Source organism: Cyphomyrmex costatus, unplaced genomic scaffold, assembly GCF_001594065.2.
Source record: "Cyphomyrmex costatus isolate MS0001 unplaced genomic scaffold, Ccosl1.0 scaffold43, whole genome shotgun sequence".
Taxonomy (NCBI): Eukaryota; Metazoa; Arthropoda; class Insecta; order Hymenoptera; family Formicidae; genus Cyphomyrmex; species Cyphomyrmex costatus.
Genome location: NW_017278534.1, coordinates 2,232,502 through 2,253,928, shown reverse-complemented (window position 1 = coordinate 2,253,928; position 21,427 = coordinate 2,232,502). Strand labels below are relative to the sequence as shown.

General features: G+C 26.5%; 4 protein-coding genes across 4 annotated transcripts; all 4 read left to right on the top strand.

The window, feature by feature from the left end:
- Positions 1-3,167: 3,167 nt before the first annotated feature.
- LOC108777311 (aminopeptidase Ey-like) lies at positions 3,168-8,081 on the top strand (the record flags this gene model as incomplete). The annotated part of the gene is made up of 9 exons (XM_018544152.1): positions 3,168-3,189; positions 3,583-3,991; positions 4,110-4,265; positions 4,355-4,841; positions 5,155-5,393; positions 5,805-6,181; positions 6,796-7,076; positions 7,318-7,508; positions 7,910-8,081. Coding segments are annotated over 9 exons (2,334 nt in total), but the record flags the coding sequence as incomplete, so codon positions are not given.
- A 504-nt stretch (positions 8,082-8,585) lies between these two features.
- LOC108777420 (endoplasmic reticulum aminopeptidase 1) lies at positions 8,586-10,039 on the top strand. The gene is made up of 3 exons (XM_018544294.1): positions 8,586-8,689; positions 9,004-9,597; positions 9,925-10,039. Exons 1-3 carry the CDS (start codon positions 8,679-8,681, stop codon positions 9,980-9,982), a joined length of 663 nt encoding a protein of 220 aa, XP_018399796.1. The 5' UTR covers positions 8,586-8,678; the 3' UTR covers positions 9,983-10,039.
- Positions 10,040-10,818: 779 nt separating this feature from the next.
- On the top strand, positions 10,819-13,722 carry LOC108777310 (aminopeptidase Ey-like). Its single transcript, XM_018544151.1, has 5 exons — positions 10,819-10,937; positions 11,307-11,787; positions 12,047-12,285; positions 12,822-13,198; positions 13,430-13,722. The coding sequence occupies exons 1-5, from the start codon at positions 10,819-10,821 to the stop codon at positions 13,720-13,722; spliced, it is 1,509 nt and encodes a 502-aa protein (XP_018399653.1).
- Positions 13,723-14,677: 955 nt separating this feature from the next.
- LOC108777309 (aminopeptidase N-like) lies at positions 14,678-20,633 on the top strand. Its single transcript, XM_018544150.1, has 13 exons — positions 14,678-14,808; positions 14,899-14,977; positions 15,375-15,892; positions 16,120-16,281; positions 16,412-16,711; positions 16,831-17,014; positions 17,306-17,462; positions 17,798-18,054; positions 18,134-18,804; positions 19,352-19,519; positions 19,828-19,986; positions 20,058-20,136; positions 20,385-20,633. Exons 1-13 carry the CDS (start codon positions 14,678-14,680, stop codon positions 20,631-20,633), a joined length of 3,114 nt encoding a protein of 1,037 aa, XP_018399652.1.
- Positions 20,634-21,427: the final 794 nt, after the last annotated feature.

Here is a 21,427-nt window from a genome sequence, read left to right as displayed (position 1 = left end):
CGATCAATAATATAATTAAGAACAATTACTATTAATTATACTTCACTAGAAAATATTATAATCAATATTAATGTAAAAGCAGAATTATAAATTTATTACGTATGTACACAATTAATTATTAAAAAATGTGTAACTATACTGAAATACATGTATACTTTTCAAAATTATAATTGATATTCCGGCATCAAGTGCTAAAAACGAAAAAAGACGAGCAACCATGTACTAAAAAAAAATACGTCACAAAGTTACATAATAAAATCATATAATTAAGACAAGTAAATACGTAACAGATTATTCCGAATCAGTACATGATTTACTTTTTTCAATTATATTACATATTTTGTAATTTTATGACGTGATTTTTTTCAGCTGAGAATAATTAGATCTTCTCTCTCTCTTTCTCTCTCTCTCTCTCTCTCTCTCTCTCTCTCTCTCTCTCTCTCTCTCTCTATGCGTGCGTGCGTTCGTGCGTGTGTGCATGTGTTCAAAATATCAAGAAATAAAGTTAACATTTATATATTAAACTTCTATCCTACTTAAATATTTTTTCTTGATGACGCTTTAAACAAAACATAAATTATAAAGTTACAAACTAAAAATAATCAAGATTATATTTTTGTATTACATTCGCTATTCATTATTATCAGAAGTGATATCGCTTTATCATAATATTGTATATGATATATAGTAAAAGGGTATTGTATATTGCGTTAAATGCAATTCTACATCTACACTTATAATAGAGAACAGAGATTATCACGGTAAATACACTGTTGTCACATGTAATGTTATATATGTTACATATATAAGTACATAGATAACAGATAAAAGAAGAAAATCAGTTAATAGAAATTTCCAGTGCAGATCAGTTCTTTCATTAAAATGAAACTATATAATAAAATTCTAAAAACAAAAGAATTTTAAATAAAATAATTTCGCATTATTATAAGCGAAATTATAAAATCTTTGATTATTATATAAAAGTGTGCGCGTGCGCACATAAGCGTTTCAAAATACATAAACAATTTATTATATATGTATGATATAAATATATTTATGATGATATGTACCATTTTAAAAATTCATTGTAATTTCTTATAATATAGTTGCTTACAATATCATTACTCTGGTAGATATTTACATAATATGTAAAATATTCTACCTGTCATTATAATTTAAGTAATTTATTAATGTATATGTTTAATTTGTATGTTCGTTTGTAAAGTATAAAGAAAAAACAATCTAAATCGAGCGGTAATAAGATTTTTTAATTAATAAATTTCTAGTTTATAATATTACTAAGAGAGAACCGACATAAAATAAAAATATATAAAAGTATAAAAATAATATCGAACGTTTTGGAACTCACACACACACAATACACACACACACAGGGCCTTCTTCAGCGATTCATAAAGATGTTTTGATGTCGACGATATGAACGCATAATCGATTAATCCAGTTTTAGTCCATTTCGTCCTAAAATGGATGTTTTTAATAAGTCGAAAACGGTAACAGTGGATGTTTTTAAAACGTTTTTAATATACTTATGGATTTAAGTTGGATGTTTTTAATATGTCCAAAACGTCCAACATTTACGTTTTAAATACCATATATTTTTAAAACGTTACTGTGCTGTATGTCATTACAAATGTATTCTATTCTATAAAAATATATATTATTTATCAGACTTTTTTATTATCTCAAAGGTAATAATCAGTAAGTGCAAATTCTAATTATGAAATATAATGTAAAACTTGATTTGTAGTCGGGCTGTGTGGCTCCGCGGTAAAGACAGTGGCTTTGTGATACGAACTACTACGAGGTAAAACTTGATTTGTACGTTTTTAACATAATCTTTTAAATTAGGATATTTTATATTACGATTTTTCATAAAGCAGTACGAAATTTTAATAAAATCATATAATTTGATTAATATAATTAAATAATTTTATGTCTTTGATTTAATCATTTTATTATTTAATAATAATCTATTAATTATTTTAAAACTTTGTTTTTTTCATAAAATATTATAAATAGTTTTATAAAATATTAAGAATAATCTTAAAGATATATTAAAGGTATATGAGATTGATTTGATAAAGTTGTATCTCTACACGGAAACTGCATTAATCTTAGATCAGCGATATAAATTGATTTGAGAACTTACTGCGGACAATTGTATAGTGATACAATTAGTAATAATAAATCTCACAAGTTCTAATCTATAATATCTTGTTGTTACTTTCGCGTATTTTTTCTAGATATTTAATTATTGATTTGTTTTAGCACGTAACGTTTTGTGCAAGCAAAGATACATGTGATAACAAAGTTTTATATGAAAAAATTACAGCATCGTCATTGACAATCCTGTGATAAGATATCAATAATACTATAGATAATCTCTGGGTAACAAAAACCAAAACGCATTTAATAAGCTCTCATTTGATCGAGAGCTATTCGTGCAAATTATTTAGAAACGTGCTGTGAAAATCGGATACATCTATTGTCGGCGATAGAAGTGTGACCACAAACCTTTTAGAACGTTATTTTGTTTAAATGTGATTGAAATATTAGAAAAGTGGTGAAATAGTTATTCTGTGGCGTCATATTATTACGGATTTAATAAACTTTTGTTTATTTATACAGAATTGCGGACATTTATAACATCGTGAAATAAAATATAAACCATGAAAAAATAGTAAAATAGGCATAAACGAAATGACACTTTTAGTAAAGGTAAGCACACTTAATTTGTAAATAGGTAAAAATTTTCAATTTTTGAAAGAATATTGTGTTAACGACACAAGTTTGCTCTGTAAGAAATATTGAAAATATTAAATCTCACAGACAACTTTTCCGTTTAATTTAATAGGTACACGCATAGATTTTTTCAAAAAGTATTTTATCAAGTTATTTATTTCTTTTAAAATAAATAATTGAGACAAATTTTATTTAAACAAAATACAAAGTAAATATTTATGCAGTGTATTTAATTAAATTACTAACTGAATAAAAAAATCCACATGTGTTCATGCATATAACGTGTCTACTAATATTTTTTCATACGGAATTCATGAAAAATTATACAATCCTTTCAGATGAGGATCTTGTGGGATTATTTGTTCCTTTGCACTCTAATCACATTACTCTGCGGAAACACAGCACACAGCTCCCCATTACACAATGGTAATTCTGCCTATTTCATATTTAATATACATACATTTTGTATCGATTAATCTTTCGAAAAATATTTATAAAAAAGTTGAAACGTATATATAATGCTGATACTCCTAATACATAAAATTATATATTTTTGCATTTTAGATAAACAAACATGCGTTCTTTTTAATATTTGTCCGTGTTTAAAAATAAATTTGAATTTCACAAGAGTATTACTATAAAATTTTAGCATTATAAAATTAAATGTCATTAGTAGTAATAATTTTATCTATCTATATAAATCTAAGAACATTTTCGATACAATTACTTTATTTGTCTAATTTTGTGACAATTTTGCATGAATAATTTTTTAAATTATTTCGTTTATGCGGCTTTAAGATAACTTATATAATTTTCTAGGTATATTTACGCAAAATCTGGATATCTCACAAAGTGATGACTCTATCGACTATAGATTACCAACAAACATTAAACCCCTTTCGTATGATATTATGCTGACTCCAAGATTTGATAACTTTTCATTTACTGGAGTAGCAAAAATTGAAGCTATAGTAGAAAGTGAGACTAACAATATTACGCTGCATGTGGGAAAAATTACAATTGAAACTGTGAATATTATAACATACGCGGCAGATGCAGCCTTGGAGACTTCGTATGACAATATTACTGAAAAATACACTATCACCGTTCCCCGTACACTTCCGAAAAATAAGAATATGGTAATTAGCTTTGCGTACAGTGGAATCTTGTCCGACGACATGATCGGATTTTATAGGAGTTCTTATTTCGACAAAAATGGAGAATTGAAGTAAGTGATATGACTATTTTATTAGTAAAAGAAATAATAAAAAGACTATACGCCATAAATATATCATCTCCAGTAAATGTCATGATGTTTCCTAATACGAATCTCTGTTTAAAACTAGATGGCTAGCTGCAACACAATTTGAATCGACACACGCGAGACATGCCTTTCCATGCTTCGACGAGCCGAGTTTTAAGGCAAAATTTATAATAAGAATAGCAAGAGACGATGAGTATAAGACTATCAGTAATATGCCAATGATAAAAAGTGAAAGATTGTAAGTATCAATAAACTTAACTACCGATATGTTTTCTTTTCTGAATGAATTTTTTTGCTTTAATATATATGTGTACATTTGCTTTCAAGAATACCTGGTGGCAAGATCTGGGATGTTTTCGATCAAAGCGTCCCAATGTCTACTTACTTAGTGGCTTTTGTGATTGCGGAATTCGAGTATCGTGAAGATATTTCAAATCCATTTAAATTTAAAGTATGGTCCAAACCATCCACTGTCAGTCAGACCCAATATGCTTTGGAAATCGGCACTGCAGCACTCAATTTGTTTGGTGATAAATTTCATCAAAGTTATACACTTCCTAAGATGGATATGGTAGCCGTACCTGATTTTGATGCCGGAGCTATGGAAAATTGGGGATTGGTGACATATCGCGAGAGGTATATGCTGTATGATGAAGAAGAATCATCGGCATTAGCTCAGCAGGATGTGGCTTCCGTGATCGCTCACGAACTCGCGCATATGTGGTTCGGGAATTTAGTAACACCAGAATGGTGGAGCTACCTTTGGCTTAGCGAAGCATTTGCTTCGTACTTTGAATACTTCGGTACTGCGGAGGTAAGATTTTTATTGTTATATAACCATCATCGAATATAGTTGAAATGTAATTTTGAAAAGAAAATCGATATTTATGTAAATGTTATAACTCTAAGTAACTTTTCTTATAAAATTTAATTTTGCTCAATTAATATAATTATAGATTAAGTACATTAACGATTTCAAAAATAAATACTTGATTTATACCTTGACATCTACAACAACATCAAGAAATGTAAAAAAAAATTTGTTATAAAATGTTTTAACATCTTTTACATTTTACAAAAAATTAATTAATTAATTTTGTTTTTGTACTCACTTTTGTTTGTTATAGCTCATGGAAGCATGGAACATGAAGGAACAATTCGTAGTAGATCAACATCAACCTGCATTAATAGCGGACGGTCTTGAATCTTCTCTTCCGATGACTCGGGACGTTTCCAGTACATCGCAAATCGCACAAACGGGAGATTCTATTACCTATAACAAAGGAGCCAGTATTCTGCGTATGATGAGTCTCATATTCGGAAATGAAATTTTTGAAGAAGCATTGAGAAGCTATATACAAAATAAGTAAATATTACAGTAAATTATAATTAATTGTATTTTTAAAAAATTAATCGATTTACTATTCAATTTTAAGATATTTATTGAAAACTGCATAACTTATAAAATCAGAAATAACTTGTAAGAACAACTAATTTAACAAAAAACAATTGGAAAAAGAGATTAAATTAATTTGATATCACAATTTATATGGATTATTTTCATTGAATGTACAAATTTTTAATTTCTTGCTTTTATTATTAAATTAATTGTAACATATATTATTTGATTACGCAAAAAATTGGTTTATTACTATTCGATTATATATATATTATATAAATTAGAAACGTTTTAAATTGATATTTCATAAAATCTATATCGCTTTTCCTTAATGTGTATTAAAGATTATACTATTATAAGACATAATGTATTTTTTAGCAAAGAGAAAGGATTAGGTCATCCAGACGCTTTGTGGGAAGCAATAAAAAATCAAATAAATGACGAAACAGATCCAAAAATAAACATTGACGTAAAAACAGTAATGGATTCTTGGACTACAAAAGCCGGATACCCTGTTATAACAATCGGTATTAATGACAATGGTGTATTGAATATTACTCAAGAACGTTTTCTTCTGAGAAATTTCGATGAAACTTCTACGGATATCACCTGGTTTGTCCCACTAACGTTTGCTACACAAAGCAAACCAGATTTCAATGACATGCTCCCAAAATATTGGATATCTACCGCAAGAAGCACCGTTTATTACGAAATTGATCCAAAAGAATGGGTTATATTCAATGTTCAATCATCGGGTTAGTATAGAATAGTGTTTTCAACTGCATACAAAAATAACTTACAACTTACAAAATATGTAAATAGTAATATCCTAATATCTAATACATTTATTTTATTAAACAGTATTATATTATTATTTTATATTAATTATTAAATTATTATTAACTTTGCTGGGATGTATTACATTTAAAAAAACAGAAATATTTTAACATAATAATTATGTGTATTTATTATATATTAAAAATATTAAATAAAAACTTTTAGAATTTAAATCTTAATACACACAATTGTTTGTATCTATCGAATTTCTTTTGTTTAAAATATTAGAAGCAACAAGTAATTATAATATTTATTTGAAAGTTATAATATTTATATACAATTTTTTAATTATAATCCTACAAATTTTTTAAAGATGTTATGGTATATGCAAAATTACTTAATAATTTTTGTATACTTATAATATAAAAGTGATGTAAATTACCAAAATACAAATGACGCATCGTGTATAAATACAATATAAAGGATCGGAAAATGATTGTGTGATATTGAGGGGGTTAATATTATAATTCTTAGATGAATTTACATAAATATTTTATATAAAAATTACTAAAATTTGATACTTTTATTGCAGGCTTTTATCGTGTAAATTATAACAACCGTGGATGGCAAAACATTTTCGATGTCTTGAAAAACGGCAATCTCGATGATATTCATGTATTAAATAGAGCCGCCATTGTAGACGATCTATTAAATCTGGGTAGAGCAGGATATCAAAATTATGATATGATTCTCGATGGATTACTTTATCTTAAAAAAGAAACTAATTATCTGCCCTTCAAAGCAGCATTTAATGGTTTCGAATATCTAAATAAGCGATTTGAAGGATACAAACTTCCATACTCCTTTTTTAAGGTTGATTTTTGTTAATTATAAAACACTAATTTGTACATAATTAAATAAACAGACTTATCTTAATTATAACTATTTACATTGTCTGTCATACACATTTTTTGAGTAACTTGCAATTAATAATTTTTTTAAATACATATTTAAGCAATTAAAATTCTAAGATATTTATATAAATTTAAATAAAAAATAACAAATCTGTTATACATTATTTCATAACAATATTTACTTCATATTTCTTTTTTAGTCATATGTCTTGTCTCTTATCGATTCCATAAACGTTGAACTAGGATATGAAGATAACGAAAATGATGACAGATTTACAGTTTTGTTACGACAAGAGGTGAATAATTGGCTCTGTAATAAATTTGACAATAACGAATGTGTAATGAATTACATAGAGAAATACAAACAGTGGAGAGAACATGCTACTGCTCGGTAAGAATATAGAAACATTATCTCATTTTTATTAAGATCTCCATAGTATATACATATGATATACACAGTAAAATTTAATTTTCCAGTAGCTTCTAGTATCTTTATAAAATGTTTGTGTATATCTATATGTGTGTGTATACATATATATGTATTTTATATATATATATGTATATATGAGCCCCTTAGTTGACATAATATATGCCTTATAAGCATAAGCCTTATGTCATTTGGCAACTAAAAGGCTCATATATACAAACTTTTTGCAATCTATTCCGTAAACAGCTATTAAAAAAAAAATATTTCAACTTTTGCGTATAATATTAAAAAAAATTGATTATAATTTATTTAAAATAATTTTATTATAATTTAGCTAATATATCAAATTGTTTAATATTCAATAGCATCAAACCGAATGAAAGACCCATAGCATACTGCACAGCCATAAAACATGGAACTTCTGAAGATTGGGAATTTTTGTGGCAGGAATACATTGATTCCGATTGTGCGACCGACCAAATGGTCATTTTAAAAGCTTTGGGATGCAGTCAGAATACTACTATCTTGGAAAAGTAAGTCTTGAAATATACGTTAAAACATTGTTTAAAACTACCGCTCAATGTATGGAAGTACTGTTATTTAAAGTAATAAAATAAAGATTACTTGTATTATAATATTTATTGTAGATAATAAGCTATCCAGCTTAAACTTTATCTAATCAATTGATATAATTAAAAATTTGTTTTCAAGACTCGATTAGGCTTTACACTTTACACTTTCCTCGATTTTTAAATCATACGAGTCAATTATTATTATCTATTATTATCTTTCATTATATAATTAAAAATGTTTATATTAATAAAATACAAGTAATTAAAATTTTTTTATTATTCTCGGTAGTGTTAATATTTGGCCTACATAATCGTAATTCTGATACAGAAGAAAATAGCGCTACGATAGAGTTTAAGCAAATATTGTATGTATACTATATATTTTTTCTTTCCAAATTAATTACTATTATTTTCGTGTAGATATCTGGATTCTGCTATTAGCGGTTATCATACCAGCCGAATTCGCAAACAGGATAGTACAAGCGTCTTTGCAGCCGTTTATAACTCTGGTATACTTGGCGCAGAATATGTTCTTGATTTTGTTGAAAACTATTACCAAAAAATGGAAGAATAGTAAGTTGTCTAATATTTTTATAATGCAGTATAATTTTATACAATATTAAATTTATAAATTATAATGAGAACTATTAGAACCATATTGAACATCAACACAACAGAATACAAGTAACATTTAATTGCATAAATAAACGCAATGTATTATTAATGTATCTGCGTATTAATATGTGTTATCATATACATAACGTACTCTATAATATATATTTTTTTCGAGTTATTTTGAATTCTACAAAATGTTATTTAAACAATATTGAGGGATGTATTGAAAAAAGATCATGCTATGATTTATAAGTATGCAACTCTCCTTTTAGCTATGGAGGACAGGGTACAATAGCCGCAATCCTCAATGCAGCATCGCAGCGTTTCTCTACCGAACGATTAGTAAACAAATTCGAAAAATTCATAAATGATCACGAGATAAACTTTGCATCGATCCAAAAATCTCTGATGAACTCCTTAAAGGTCGCTAAATATGAATTAGATTGGTTTTACTCCTATTCGACATCTACAACTCAATGGATGCAAACAAACGACAACTTAGAATTTCGCCTACCCAACAATATAAGTCCTAAACATTATTTTATTTCCCTTACGCCTCATCTTGATGGAAATTTTACCTTCGATGGAAAGGTGACGATCAAAGCAGACGTAACGGAACCAACAAGTCATATTATTTTACACTCATCGGAAATTGAACCTCACGGAGTAACTGTGAAGGCCGATCAGGCAACAGTGAAAATCTTAAAGGAAAAATTCGTAGATCGATATGACTTCTACAAGATATATCTCGCAAAAAAACTAACTACTGGAACTAAATTGAACATCAAAATTAAATACACAGGTCATTTGAATGATGAGCTTCGTGGCTTTTACAAAAGTTCTTACGAGAGTGAAAAAGGAGCCAGGTAATGTTGAACATTATTATTATGGTATTATTTCTTCAATTTGCGTCAATCAAGTTATCGTGTTAAATATTTTTTTAATATGCTTTTTATTTTTAAAAATTCGTGTTTTTATAAAAACTTTAAAACTTTCTAAAAATTAACATATTTACTATTATTTACTATAATTTATTTTATATTAATAATTATTTTATAATAACGCCTTAACAATAATTTTATTTTAAATTTTAAGTTATTATTTTCATTAAATAGATTTAAAAAATTAAAGGAGACAAATATAAGAAAAGTAAAGAAATACTTTTTTTATATCTTATTTCTTTTTATTTATAGGATAACTCCGGTATTTACGCCGCGCGGAGATTTACACCGCAGAAGTCAGAAAAAATAGAAGGAGTGGGAGTAATTTGCACGCAACCACTCTATTATATGCCTTTATATATGTTATATTAATGTTATGTTATGATTTCAGTTCTTTACTGTTAATATTAATAAAATTAGTATTAATGGAATTGATTTGTGAATATAGTAAGTAGTATAATCATATATCATAACTTACATAAAATAATTATTATAGAGATTGCAAAAGGCGTAATGATTATTTGGTAATATACATGTAAGTGTACAGATACTATAGGATGGAATGTAGTAAAATACGAGTACTTAGCTCTTATATTCTTTATTCACTCAATATCTTGTATATACTACCTGTTTAGGACGTACGGCATTTTTAACGGATAGGATTTATGTTCTATGAAAGCATATAAAATGCGGATTAGAATTCGTGTAATAAATGCATTTCAATATTACACGAATCATGTACATATCATAACACTTGTAATATATACAAAAGATTATATAATTATTATCTATTATTTTATATACATATTTATCATTCTTGTTCATTAATAAAATTTTGTAAACACATTTTATAGATTTGGTTATTTTACTTTTTATTTTTAAGCATTATTTATAAATTTTTCATACGCTATACATCTTACCTATGAATAGTCATATATTCCATCCCTACGAACAATACATACTTTTTACCGGTATAGTTCATTTTAAACATAGTAATTAACATTTAGTAAATTAAGTTTTTGTTAGGTGCGGCGTATATATCGGAGTTATACTGACTAAAATTCTTACATTAAAAATTAAATGTTAAATGTTTGATGTACTAGATGGCTTGCAGCCTCGCATTTGGAACCCGTTGGAGCTAGAAAAATGTTTCCTTGCTTTGATGAACCAGCAATGAAAGCGAAATTCACTATTCAAGTTATCGTGTTAGAGAAAGATGGTTATAAACCTATCAGTAATATGCCACAACAGGAATACAAGATAATGTATGTATAATATATTTCTTAAGAAGAATTTAACTGGATCTCTTTCTTACAATTTTCTATAATCAATTGCAAACATTTTATTTTAGTATTATATTATTACATTATATTTTAATATTATATTTCTTGTCTCTAATAAAAAATAGAAAAAGTTTAATATTAATAAATATTAATATTAATATTTTTAATACAAAAATGTACCTTAAAAATATTGTGTATTTGGAATATCAATTCGTTAAAAAGTATTACAATATTAAAAATAGAGAACATTATAAGTGTGCATTTGCCATTTTGAGAACAAAATTACATCACACATTATAAATCTCACTCAAACACAAAAGTGTTAATTAATTCTTTAAAAAATGGTTACAGCGATGGTGGTACATCACATACTTTCTTTGAGTCAGTACCGATGTCAACATATTTAGTGGCAGTTATTGTTTCCGATTTTGATCATAAATTTGAACAAATAAATGGAACTAAATTAGCTGTATACGCACGTCCCAACGCCATCAATCAAACCGACTACGCTCTATCTGTAATGTATCAATTGATAAACTTCTTCGAAATAACGTACGATCAGAAATATCCACTTTCAAAACTCTATATGGCTGCACTACCTGATTTTGGATCAGGCGCAATGGAAAATTGGGGTCTTTTAACATATAGGGAAACGAGTATGTTATATGACGAGAATCATTCACCGATCACAAACCAACAAGATATCAGAAACGTGATTGCTCATGAAATCTCCCATCAATGGTTCGGAAATTTAGTCAGTCCTCTGTGGTGGAAGTACGTGTGGTTGAACGAAGGATTTGCTAGATACTTCGAATATCATGCTCCTGCTCGTGTACGTAATTAATACACTCCTTCAATGTAATGTCGATTTATAATTATTTGAAATTTAAATTTTTAATGCATACAAAATTTTTCTAAGGATTACAAAAATGTTTAAGATATTTTTAGATTGCAAATATGACAATTGCATTTTTCTGTACATATCCTTCTATTGAACATTTTAGTATAATAATTAAATAAATTAAAATAAGAATACTACGCACTTAGTAATAAAAGTTTCTCAAATAATAAATTTATTATTTACATTTCAGGCATTTAATGATGATACGTTGATATCGCAATTTGTGGTTGACCAAGTACATTCTGCTTTCAAAGCAGATAGTTCCTTCTCTACACATCCCATGAGTCATAATGTAACAACTCCTCATGAAATTCAAAATATATTTGATACAATCACTTATGCAAAAGGTGGTAGCATATTAAGAATGATCGAAAAAACATACGGAACCGACGTGTTCAATGAGGCATTAATTGACTATCTGAACAAACGGTATATAATAATAATATCTTTTTTTATTATAAATATTCTTTTTAACAAATGGAAAGTTTTCTAATTTTAACTGGTAATTGTCAAACGTTCACTGAATTAAATTGTTATATATTATAATAATTGTCATGTTTCAGTTACAAATAAATTTAGCTAAATAAAAATGTGGGTTTAGAAACTGCAAAATGTAATTAATACACGTTTTCATATTTCTAATTGTTTGGATAAACACATTATCTGCTAAATTTAAACATTATTCCGATACAAAAGAAATTTTTAATTAACTGAGTAGGTTTTTAATATGTACATAACATGTATATATATATATATAAATATATATATAGCTAAAGTTTATCTAAAAAACAAATGAATTATGATTAAGTAACTGTAAATAAATAAACTATTTATGACAAATAATTTATTTAGAAAGACGAGAAGCTATCGTTTTAATATTCAAGATATATAACAATTTAAAATTCTATTCTTTATACGGATATTTTTGTCAGATAGAATAAATCACTTTATAATTAATTTCTTAGAAAATATAACTTTGCTATACCGGACCACTTGTATGAATCACTTCAACTAAAAGTAGATAAGAAAGGACTAAAAGACAATGTGAAAGTTATCTTAGACAAATGGACAACTCAACCTGGATATCCCATCGTTGATGTCTCTATTACAAAAGATTTTATAGTTATGACACAAAAACGTTTCTTCCTTAAAGAATATGAAAATGCTCTTGATGATACTATATGGCATATTCCAATTACATGGGCATTAGTTCAGAATAGTTCAGACTTTAATTATTTTAATACCACGCCAAAATTATGGTTAAAAGAAAAATTGACAATAATAAAAAAACCATCGGACTTACCACCAGAATCACTTTTAATATTCAACAACCAGCAATCAGGTAATTATATGTAAACCAAATTAGAAACTACCCGTACAGCACAGTTGCTTGCAGCAACATTGCTGCAATATTACTGCAACTTTTGTGCCGTATAAGTAGAACAAGCCAGAAAGAATGATAAATTAAAAAAGTTTAATATTTAATAATTTTTAATGTGTGTGCAGCTGCATTATTCGATGATGTTCGCTATTTTGATATTTTTGCATTAAAAAATGTTTACATTTTTTTTAGGTTATTATCGTGTAAATTATAATGAACAACATTGGATGAAACTGATTGATTATCTTAAAAATCAGGATATTGAGACAATTCACGAAATCAATCGCGCAGCATTAATTGATGATCTTATGAATCTTGCAAGAGCAGATTATATCGACTATAAAACTGTTATATCTGCTACAATGTATTTGGAAAAAGAAAATAATTATTTCCCTTGGCGTGCGTTCTTCAATAATTTGCCTTACTTAAACAATCGTTTTGCAGGACGCGATAATGAAGGCATATATAAAGTACGTATGTTATAATTTAAATTTTTGAATCGTTTTATTCAGTTTTTTTAGATTTATTTTTAAAAAAACTTTTGTAAATTATTCCACAAAGAAAGATTAATATGTATGATTTTTCCAGAAATGGATAACATCGTTAATAGAACAACTTTATACACGAATAGGCTTTGAAGATCACATAGACGATAACAATCTCACTAAAATATTAAGAATACATACTCGCAAATGGGCTTGTGAATTAGATATAGCTGATTGTAAATTCTATGCTGCAAAATATTTCCAACAGAAGCAACATTCAAAAATGTAAGTCTAAAGACAAATTAAAACATATTCCTTTATTTTATAAAGCTATCCTATACATAATTCTTAAATGTAATTACGTAAAAAGTTTAAGTAATAAAAAAATTAAGATATAAATAAGGATGAGATATATGTAATACATATAACCGTATTTAAATTATCAATTTTTTTTACAGAATACCACCAAATTACCGCGATGTTGTTTATTGTACAGCCATGAAAATGGATAAGACAAATAATAGTTACACTTTTCTCTGGAAGGAATATTTATATAGCAATGTAATCACAGATAAACTTGTAATTCTTAACTCTTTGGCTTGTTCAGAAAATAAAGATATTTTAGAAATGTAAGTATGCAATCATATTCTTTTTATTGTCTGTATCAAAAACTCGTAAAAAATTATTGAATGGCATCCATAAAGTATATCTATACTTATTAATTATTTTATGAGATATAATAACAGCGTATGTTGCATAAAAATTACAACGTAAGAAACAACATATTTGATAAATTTTCTAATATTTATATTCTTGCCATTATATTGACTTTACGAATAACAGACAATTTATTAAGTAAATAATTTTTTTTTAATGTAATGCTAGATTAATTGCATTAATGATAACAAATTTATTTATTTATTATATTAAATAAAGATTATTACAAGAGGCAGTTATGGAGAATTCACAAATACGGTATCAAGATAGTGCAAAAGTATTCTCAAGCGTATATGATGCAAGTTTAATTGGCGTTGAAGTTGTCATGAAAGTAATTCAAATGTATTACGATGATATACTGCACCGAAAGTAAGTAAATCATTTTGTGCAATTATAAAAATTCTAATACTGTAATATAAATAACATACCATTTTTTTGTGTGTATGTTTGTGTTTATAGTTTCGATGATTATACAAAAATTGCAAATATAGTGAACGCTTTGGCAAGCAGATTATCTACTTATGAGCTCTACGATCAGGTAATTTATTATCATATTATTTTAACTTAATTTTATTTAATCAAAATTGCAAAAGAAATATCTTAAATTCTACAAGATTTTTATATGAAATAATGTAAATAAATAAATAATTTTTCCTTATATGTGTATGTGATATACATTTTATTAAATATTAAGGAAACAATTTAATAATAAAATAAAATAAAATATTTGCAATTAATAAAGCTTTATTTAAATTTTCGTTTAAAATGTCAATTTAAACTCTTCAAAATATATAAAATTTCTCTATATTATAATTTTTACCAAAATTTTATATAAATGAAACGAAGCTTTAATAAAATATAATTTAGAAGAATACTTTATAATTAATCAATAAATATCTATTCATGCAATAAAAAGTTTTTTTTTTTCCTTGTAGTACCAAAAATTACTTAACTTTCTGGTTCAAAAAGAACCAGAATTCGAGAAATCTGTCGCTTCCTATTTGACAACGGCGAAGAATGAATTTGATTGGTATGAAAGAAAAGTTCCAGTAATTTTTGAAGCATTGGACAATGTATTTCCCAGTAACATATATCGTTTGCCGAAAACTCTCATTCCAAAACTGTACAACATATATCTCATACCTTACATGGAAGAGGGCACTTTTACAGGAAAAGTGGAAATACACATGACAGTTCAAGAAAATACTACTTTGATAGTTCTTAATTCTCACAAACTCAACATCTTAAATGTCATAGTCTTCAGAAATGGCACAAAAATTGAAATACAGAATTATACGACAAAACATGTCGCGCAACAACTAAGAATATATTTATCCAACTACGTACATACAAATGAGAAAATAATAGCGGAAATTCAATTTAACGGAACTCTTAATGATGAAATGACTGGATTTTATCGTAGTTCATATTTAGATAGTGACGGAGTACAACAGTAAGTATAACATCTACATTATTATAATATACAATAATAAATAATTAATATGTATCTAATGAAATTTATTAAAAGAAAATTAAAGCAATTTGTAATTTCACTTTTGAATTTTATAATTGTACTCTTATTAACTATGACCTAATATAAATGTTAATGAGTAGAAGTAATACAATATTTAAAATTAATTATACTAGTTTTTAATATTTAATTTGTTTGTTTTCTTACAGTTGGCTGGCTACAACACACTTTGAGCCTACGTATGCTAGACAAGCTTTCCCTTGCTTCGATGAACCAGCGTTTAAATCAAATTTCACAATTAATATTCGGAGGCCAAATAATTACAACTCGCTAAGTAATATGCCACGCTTGACAGAAACTAAAGATTCAGAGTAAATATAATTAAAAATGTATTTAATACACTTTTTGCTATTACTACATGCTTCACAGTATAATTTTTAAATATAAAAAATATCTAAATATATTAACAGCTTTATATTATTATAATCATTTGTTACTTAGGAACGATAATTATACGTGGGACATATTCATCACTAGCAATGCCAGTATGTCAACATATCTGGTTGCATTCGTTGTCTCCGAATTTAAACCAGCGGTTGAGCCTGAAAATGTAACTCTCAACGTATGGGGTAGACCGGAAGTCGCGACATATGGCACATACGCTCGAGATATCGGTGTAAAAATTATTGACGAATTGCAGAATATTACGAACATTAATTATACTTTACCTAAGCTGGACTTAATAGGAATTCCAGATTTCTCTATGGGCGCAATGGAAAACTGGGGCCTTGCTACTTTCCGGTAATATTATTTTTCCTTAATGATTATTGAAACAGGTATACATATGTTATCTATTAAAATTTAGATTTTATATGCAGATAATTTCTATACTGTATAAGTAATCTGATTTTTTTTATCAGCGAGTATGGACTTTTCTACGACAAAGAAGGAATTACAGCCACATATGAAAGATACCTAATTACTGTAATAGCGCACGAACTTACTCATATGTGGTTTGGAGATCTCGTTACTTGCGACTGGTGGGATTATATTTGGCTCAACGAAGGTTTCGCACAATATTTCGAAGCGTTTACAGCCGATCGAGTACGTAATATTTTATATTTAAGATACAACAAAATTAATTCATTTTTCATAAAAAATGCTAGGGAGAAGAAAGAGAGAGAGAGAGAGAGAGAGAGAGAGAGAGAGAGAGAAAGAGAGAGAGAGAAATCAACTAACATTTAATTCTTTTACTTTTAAAATTGTTTAAATATTTAAGAAAACGTGTCAGTTTATTGTAAAATTAAATTTTTTAAATATTATAAAGAACCCAGATATTATAAATAATAATATAAAAATTTTCAAATAATAATAATTTTATCTTCACGTTCTTAGATATTACCAGACTACAAGTTCATGGATCAATTCGTGGTTTACGAATTGCATTCTGCTCTATCACAAGATGCTTCTATTTCAACACACCCAATGACAAATCCTGTCGAAACACCGGAAGAAATAGCCGGTATTTTTGACTACGTTACTTATGGAAAATGTATGTATGATATAATTTCATATAAAGATTATAATAATTAAACGTAATTATACGTAACAGATAATATTAAACAAATAAACACTTATACAAAATACAAATTTATTATTGTATAACAAATTATTATATATAATTGTTATTTGAAAATTTACTATTATAAAGTTATTATTCTAAAAACAATTATAATATATAATATGATTTTGTTTTACAAAATACTTTATTATTAAATTAAGTAGTTTATATATGTATTATACATGTATGATATTCAAAACTCAACATTTTTTAAAAATATTTTAATATTTAATATTAAAATATTTATACATTTTTTTTTATTTTAGCCGCTAGTGTCTTACGAATGATGTTTAACGCAGTCGGCCAAGAAGCTCACATATTGGCACTCCGTGATTATTTAACGAAACGAAAGTATCTTACAGCACGTCCTACAGATTTATGGGAAAGTTTCGAGTCATTTGTATGGATACCAATTGGCAATAGAAATGCAAGCGTCGAGGAAGTTGTGAATACTTGGACAAATCAACCAGGATATCCCGTTGTATATGCTACATTAAATAATAATATACTAACGCTTACTCAGGTAACATTATACAGTTTTTATTAAACTCTTCTCTAGCATTTCCTCACATCTACTTCTAAAATTCTATAACTTGTTGTAGAAACGATTCTTGATAGATAATAGAAATATCTCTAGCGATGAATTTTATTGGATACCAATTGATATATTCGTTTCATCCGACCTGTATGCCGGTGTATCTTTAAAAAGCAAAATATTGCTAGGACCGAAACCTGAGAGAATATTTATTAATTCTCTTAACGATTGGTTCATCGTGAATTACAAACAAACTGGCTTCTATCGTGTTAATTACGATAACTCCTCATGGAATGCATTAATTAGCACGCTAAATAGTAACAATTTCGAAGATATTCATGTTTTGAATCGTGCACAAATTATAGATGATCTCTTCAATTTGGCTCGTGCTAATTATGTAGAGTACAATTTACTGATAAGAGCATTGGCATATTTGGAACGTGAAACAAATCATTTACCTTGGAAAGCATTTTTCAATGGCATATCATATATCTATAGAAGATTTGAACAGCAAGATTTAAACAAGGAGAAGAATTTCCAGGAGAATTTAAATAAATACGTATTGAAATTATTGTCTAAAATGTATGATAATATAGGATTCAATGATCGCGATAATGATGATCATTTAAATAAGTTAAATCGGGAAATGATTCTCGCATGGGCTTGCAAGTTAAGTAAAACAGAGTGTATAAAAAAATCTGTAGACCTATTTACGGCGTGGCGTTATAATTCCGAACGGTAAGATTTTAACAAATTTTGAGTAATAATTATTACATTATGACATTTGTTTTAATTCTAAGTATCTGACATATGTACTTTCATGTGTCTTCATCTTGGTTTATATAAAAATTAGAAATTTTTATTTTTAAAACAACTAATATAGAGAAACAGGGCAATGAGCCAATAAATTAAGTTAAAAATTTTTTTAATTAATTTAATATATTGCGAACAATATCACATAATTATGGCGTTTTTATTTTTAAAACGTCGAAATAAGTAATTAAAAATAATACACATATACCTATTGTTTAGATTTAAAATTATCTTAGAAAATTATAATATAAAAAACTTCTAGAAAAAAATTAGAATTATAAATTTTTATATTTTTAGAGTTTATTTAAATGATTATGTAGGAACGTAGGATTATGTTATAAATTAGATAGAAAATTAAATTATCAATGCATTTATTGATTATAAAATTAAATTATCAATGCATTTATATTAATTATAAAATTAATTTATACTTTAATTTATTATAAAATTTATAATTTTCTTATTTATATAGAATTCCACGTAATGCACGACCAGCTGTTTATTGCACCGCAATAAAACAAGGAAGAGTAGATGATTGGATATTCTTGTGGTCTCAGTATCTACAGACGAATTTTCAAACAGAGAAAAAGATCATTATAAATGCACTCGGATGCTCAATAAATAAGGTGGTGCTTCGAAAGTAAGTCTCTAAACAGATGATGCAACAATGACATAACTTACTCTAAAAACAAGAAAATTTTGTTTACAAATATAATTTTAATTTAATGTTTACACTCTTAATACTTAAAATAATTAATTCAAACAAAATTAGCTAAAATATTTAACATTTTTAGTAAACATATTTGTTATTATAAAATATATTTTCTTTTTATATTTATATTATAAAACTACAATAGAATAGCCATAATAATCTTTTTAATTATTAATTCGAACCCTGAGCAATTATACGTGTATTTATAATTACTTAATTCACAATTTGTTTAACAGTTACTTACATATAGCTATTGAAAAATACGATCCTGCAAATGCTGTCTTTCGCCGACAAGATGTTTCAGCGGTATTTACTTCTGTATACAGCGCAAGTCCAATAGGAGTAAACGTTACCATTGACTTTTTAATAACAAATATCGAAAAATTATATGAATAGTAAGTATCATTACAGCGCTATCAGTTGCAATTGTAGTAATAAAATTTTTACTTGTACATTTTTGTTACAGTTTCGGAACATGGAATAATATCGCAGATATATTTGCTAATGTGGCATCGTATGTATCGAGCGAGGATCAATACAACCAGGTATGATTCAGAATTCTTATTTAATGAAAAATGACGAAAGATTTAATTTTAAAGAGAAAAACTTAATCAGACTTGTTTTACATTAATTAAATTACATGTCGGTATTACAATATTAAAATGTGTTTCACAGCGCTATATTAACTATTATCATTATTTAATTATTTAAAAGTATGACAATTATATATTAGATAATTTTTCTGAATAATAGATTAAATAATAATAATATATATTCTTCTCTTTTTTTCTAGTTGACATACTTTATTGAACATAATATAGATCTATATCCTCCAACCATCAGATCGAGATTAGTTTCTGCTCTTAATACCGCAGAAACTAACTTATTCTGGTTCAAAACTAACGGTGAGAAAATTATGGAATTAATAATTTCGGAATCTGCAAACGAGGAACACCCAAATAGTTCTACCAATTTAGAATCAATGAACGTCATTCTTATGACTGCTATTGCTTTAATATCGTATCTTTTAAATTATTATTAAAATATTAAATTTAACAAAAGGTAAAAATTGCTGTTTAGATTTTTTATCATGTATAATAAAAAATATATAATCTTGATTTATTTGAATACATTTTTTAAAACTAGGAATAGTAAAGTTATATTTTGTTTATATAATATTTTAGTGTATTTAATGCAAAATATTGTATTCTTATAATTAAGCTTTGTAATTAAGTGAATAAAATGACATAAGATAAAAATAATAATAATATACCATTTAGATTATTTATAATATATTATAAAATAATAACGTAACTGTATCAATCAAAATTTAATTTTAATACAGTTATATAAGATTTTATCTTATTATAAGAATTGTTTATACAAATGAACAATAACATTCCTTGACATATACGGTTTTTATTTTTTTATATCAATATGTGTATTGTTACGAACAAAAGATGTCACAAAATTATTTTATTTTAGTTAAGAAAACTTTTATTAAATCGATTATTTAGATTTCAGAATCGTCGCACTTCATCGCGGATTGATTAAATGTACATATAAAATGCGCGACATTAAGAATTTGCAGTATAATTATATATCGCTTCCAAGTTTTTTCGTTGTACTTTGTTTTAAATTAAATTATTTATATTTTAAATCAAAATCGTATTAATGAAAAATAAATTTATATAAATACAAACTTTCTGATACTCTCTCTTAAAATCGCTTTAATTATAAGCATTGTTACGATTTTATTCTTTTGATCTATCGATTATTTTTATCTCTTTTTACACTTGATTGTAGCATAAATTAGTCTAGCATAAACTATTCTGT